The 4,376-nt window shown below is 46.8% G+C and overlaps 1 protein-coding gene across 1 annotated transcript; it reads right to left on the bottom strand.

Annotated features, from left to right (window-relative positions):
- Nucleotides 1-1,064: 1,064 nt before the first annotated feature.
- On the bottom strand, nt 1,065-2,530 carry LOC123429608 (peroxidase 2-like). The gene is made up of 2 exons (XM_045113632.1): nt 2,131-2,530; nt 1,065-2,032 (listed from the first exon to the last, which is right to left on the bottom strand). The coding sequence occupies exons 1-2, from the start codon at nt 2,356-2,358 to the stop codon at nt 1,241-1,243; spliced, it is 1,020 nt and encodes a 339-aa protein (XP_044969567.1). The 5' UTR covers nt 2,359-2,530; the 3' UTR covers nt 1,065-1,240.
- Between the last annotated feature and the right edge of the window lie 1,846 nt (nt 2,531-4,376).

The raw sequence follows: 4,376 nt of genomic DNA, 5'->3' as shown, positions 1-4,376 counted from the left end.
GGACTTGCCCAAACACAAAATACATCCATATATCCGCACTCCCAAATGTGAGTAGAATAAGTTTGAATTTCCTGTGATGTCACAACTTGCAAATTAATATTCACTCCGTCTGAAATTAGGCCATGCTTAGATACGTTTTAGTTCCATGACTAAAAGTAGTGGTACTAAAACTTGCTAGCCTCTTCCATACTTGATCCAAATACTAAATAGACTAAAATCAGGTTAATGATCATTTATTATCATCCCTCTCCAGACTAGTAGAGAGAGTTAAATGAAGAAGAGAGGACTAATCTACATTTTAGTAGGGGTTCCCCTGACTAAAACAATTTAGTCTCAAGGCTAGTTTTAGCCTCTCTTTAGTGGATGTTTGGAACTTTAGCCTCTTAAAGAGAATATTTTTAGTCAGACTAAAATAAGTCCCTTGGATTCAAACAAGACCTTATTTGTACCACATATGAATAAAAGTAGATGTATCTAAAAATTAAAATACATCTAGATACATTTATTCCTATGACAAGTATTTTCAAATGAAGGAAGTATATAATGAATAATAAGTCATGTTCCCCTAAACAGATAGTAATATCTGAAATGTGGCATCTGTCACTCTCACATCATTAAAATACAGGATTTGACACAAGCTCTAGTGATACTCCCCGGTCTCATAATATAAATGTGTTTGGAAGCTAAAACAACTTACAAAAACGTCAGAGTAGTATACAACATCAACTTTGAAGCTGAATAATACTCCCTCCGTCCTAAAATTCTTATCTAAATTTGTATAGATATAAATGTATCTAGTCACGTTTTATTATTTTAATACATTCATTTCTAGACAAACTTAAGACAAGAATTTTAGGACGGAGGAAGTACTATGTTTATCTATCAAATATTTTTTGAGTGCTGGTCACACATGAGGTCTCCTTTCGCGACAGCTGGAGCGGCTGCACGGGAGACGCACGCAAGCAGGGACTTGCATGCGCTCGGGAGACACACATCAGAATTCACAAGTCCTCGGAAAGCACATCAACACCAAACTATTTTATTCATTTTGCGTGGACAAATCAACGAATCAACATACAATGAACCTACACAGACGAGACGGCAAGCTCGCAACAATTAATGAAACAACAAAATTAAAGAACTGAGAAATCAATTCTGCACAGGGTGACGGCCGGGAGAATTCATGGGACGATGGACGCATGCACAACGCACGGCACCATGCGTTCATGGATTTCACATTTCAGTGGTTGACGACCCTGCAGTTCGTCCTGATCTCGGCGTGGCGGCCGGCCTTCTTCACGCCGATGCCGGCCATCTTCACCATGGCCTTCCCGAACTTCCTCTCCCACCTCCCGCCGGCGCCCGCGCTGTCCCGCACCATCCGCGCCGCCTCCGGGGTCTCCAGCAGCGCCGCGTCGGAGGCGAGCAGCACCCTGCGCTTCAGCACGTTGCTGTAGTACTGGCTGTCCAGCTCCGTCGGGGTCACCGCGTCCTGGCTCACCGTCGGGTCATCCTTTTCCTCCTCCTTGGTGCTGTTCTCCGCTTGTTGGACGCACCTCCTCCGCAGCGACCTCGCGAACGACGGGTCGATGTCGGCGTCGCCGTCGACGGCCGTGCGGTCCGCGGCGAAGGTCGAGCAGCGGGCGTGGCCCACGGAGTGCGCGCCGGAGAGCACGATCATGTCCTCTGCGTCGAGACCCTTGTTGGCGAAATTGTCGACGAGCTCGGTGTAGGTAGCGGAGCCCGGGGGCAGGGACGGGACCGTGTCGGAGGCGTTCGAGCGGCGGCCGTCGAGGCGGCCCGCCGGCATGGTGAAGTCGACGCGGTAGCCGCTCAGGAGGTAGGACGCGTCGCGCGCGGCGAAGGCGACGATGTCGGCGCAGGAGACGGTGCCGGGGCACGCCTCCTCCACGGCGGCCTTGGCCGCGTCGATCGCCTCGAAGCCCCGCAGGCTGTGGACGTTGGGCGGGCCGAGCTTCTCCGGCCGCGGGTTCGACGGCGTCGGGTCCAGCAGCACCGACGCGTCGCAGCCCTGCACGACATTATATACGCGCGCATACGTGTGAGCGACTTTTCCCACTGAGCAATGTGAGTATATTAGCTAGCGCGCGTGCATGTGCATGCATGAACCTGGACGAAGCAGTCGTGGAAGAGGAGGCGGATGAGGCCGGCGCCGACGCCGGCGTCCACGGCGATGGCCTCGCTGACGGCGGCCCTCACGATGGACTCCGCCTCGGGGCACGTCTCCTCGTAGTACCCGATCTCGAGCTCGGGGACGTCGTCGGGGGCGCCTCCGCACGCCGCAGCCAACAGCAGCGCGCATGCCACCAAAATCGCAAGCTCGGAACTGGCGGCCATGGCGCTCTTGATCAGCTGCTTGCTGCTCCCGAGCTAAGCCGAGGTTACCAGCTAAAGATGACGGACGGATCAAGCGTGCGTGAGTGAGAGTGAGATGAGGTGTTCTTCGTAAGGATAGCCCATTTATAGGCAGGGTTAAACATTTCGCAGTGTGTGTTGTGACAGCGGCTGCAACGACTCTGCAGTTGTATACGGTTATGTTACGGAGCTGCAGGCACGAACGGCGCCATTGACGAGCGAGACGTCGAGCTCGAACCTGCTGGCAACTTCAACGCATGGAGGCTCTTTCCCTAATGCCGAGCACATCCCTCCAAATGGCCGGGAGAGATGGCCTCCAGGCTTCCACATTCGGAATTCTTTTTGTCAACTGGAGGCTAGAACATTCCGAGCAACTCGATCGAGCAGAGCTGATAGGTGATTCAGAAAACAGAACGATGCGTCGATGATTGGGACCGGCTCTTGGCGCCTTGTGAACGGAGAACAAAATTTGCGCGTCCCCCGGCGGCGTCTTTGTCAGGTCGACGTGGAGTCCGACGAACGGCAGCGGCTGTGATGGAAGCGGAAGGAGGCGGGTTCTGATATCTGAATTCTGAACTCCATGTATAAGTAGGGAACGGCATCTTCAGAAATCTGGTGTTTTGACGGAATTCACAACTCTGGTGTTGATGAACCCGTCACACTTTCAGGTTTTGAAAATTATGAAAACAGATCATATACTACGTGGGGTTAAAACTTGTTTTTCTTTATAACAGCATTGTTAGTTAAGTCTTAGTCGATGCTATATCCGTAAGATATTACATTAAGATCTGTGTAAAAAAAACAATTTTATATTTTTCTCTCTAACATGTTATGTCACTTGACGGACTTGGTTAAATCTCAGTAGACTTCTATGGTTTTCTTCCTTTTTCTCATTATTTATTTTCCCTTTTTTGTTTTATCTAATCCATGACATATTATTACAAAAATGGAATGCATGAGCATTTTTATACATGATTTTTTTTAATTCAAGAACATTTTAGTTCAGGAATTTTTTTAAAATTATGGACGTTTTTTGACTAGACAATTTGTGGACATTTTAAAGTCATGAAAGTTTTTAGAAAATGTGCACATATATTCTTAAAGAATTGAAACACCAATTTTTTGATCTTCGAAGAAAAATCCAATAGGGGACTGCTACCCGTCTGACGGCTGATCTTTCTAAAAGATCGTCGGCTCATTTTTGAATTTGGTGCTTCGATGCCCTCTATAGTTGCAACACAGGTTTTGTTGCAGAAAATTTTCTGCAACAAAGGTCTTATTGCACATTTTTTTTGCAACTAAAGTATTATGGCAGATTTTTTTTTTGCAACCGAGATTTTATTGCAGATTTTTTTTCATCTTCATCTTTATGCATTTATTTGCAACTAAGATTTTGTTGTGGTTTCATTTTGCAACAGAGCGTTTGTTGCAGAATTATTTTTTCGTCTCGTGTTTATGCAACATAGGTAATGTTACGGAAGGAGCTTGCAACATTTATGGTGTTATAGAAGTTGAAAAAATCATCAGGAACAAAGCGGCATATCACATGGGACACGTGTTGTACGGGCTCCTAAAAGAATAATTTCCTAATCAGCCGGTTGAGAAGAATAATTTCCCAATCCAATAGCCATTTCTGAAAGAAACCCGAATAAAAAACCGCTCCTAAAAGTCGCTTAGAAAACTGCTCAAGGGAACACCTAAGTGGGTCGGCCCAGGACCGAGTGGGTGCAGCGCTTGATCGACCAATTCGACGTGCAGAGCGTCAAATAGGGACCTCTCATGGTGGCGCATGGAGCTGGTTTACTGAGGAATTTCACAAAAATTCTATAGGATAGGATTCTTGTAAAAAAATTTCCTTTAGAGGCCTTTGGTTCATAGGAATGGATTTCTATTCCTACATTGGATTAGTTCCTATCCTTTACATTTTAAAGAAAAATAAACATGAGTTTATACTCGATGAAAAAATCCTATGATGTGAGCCGAATGACGTCTCTTTTCCT

This window comes from Hordeum vulgare, chromosome 2H, assembly GCF_904849725.1.
Source record: "Hordeum vulgare subsp. vulgare chromosome 2H, MorexV3_pseudomolecules_assembly, whole genome shotgun sequence".
NCBI classification, from domain to species: Eukaryota; Viridiplantae; Streptophyta; class Magnoliopsida; order Poales; family Poaceae; genus Hordeum; species Hordeum vulgare.
The sequence above is the reverse complement of the archived record's forward strand: the minus strand, read 5'-3'. Positions and strand labels throughout refer to the sequence as shown.

What these genes read in the sequence shown, in the direction of transcription:
- LOC123429608 (XM_045113632.1), bottom strand. Translation starts at nt 2,358, where the DNA reads ATGGCCGCCAGTTCCGAGCTTGCGATTTTGGTGGCATGCGCGCTGCTG. An exon ending in TCCACGACTGCTTCGTCCAG is followed by an intron (nt 2,033 to 2,130) that starts GTTCATGCATGC and finishes AATGTCGTGCAG; the next exon opens with GGCTGCGACGCGTCGGTGCT.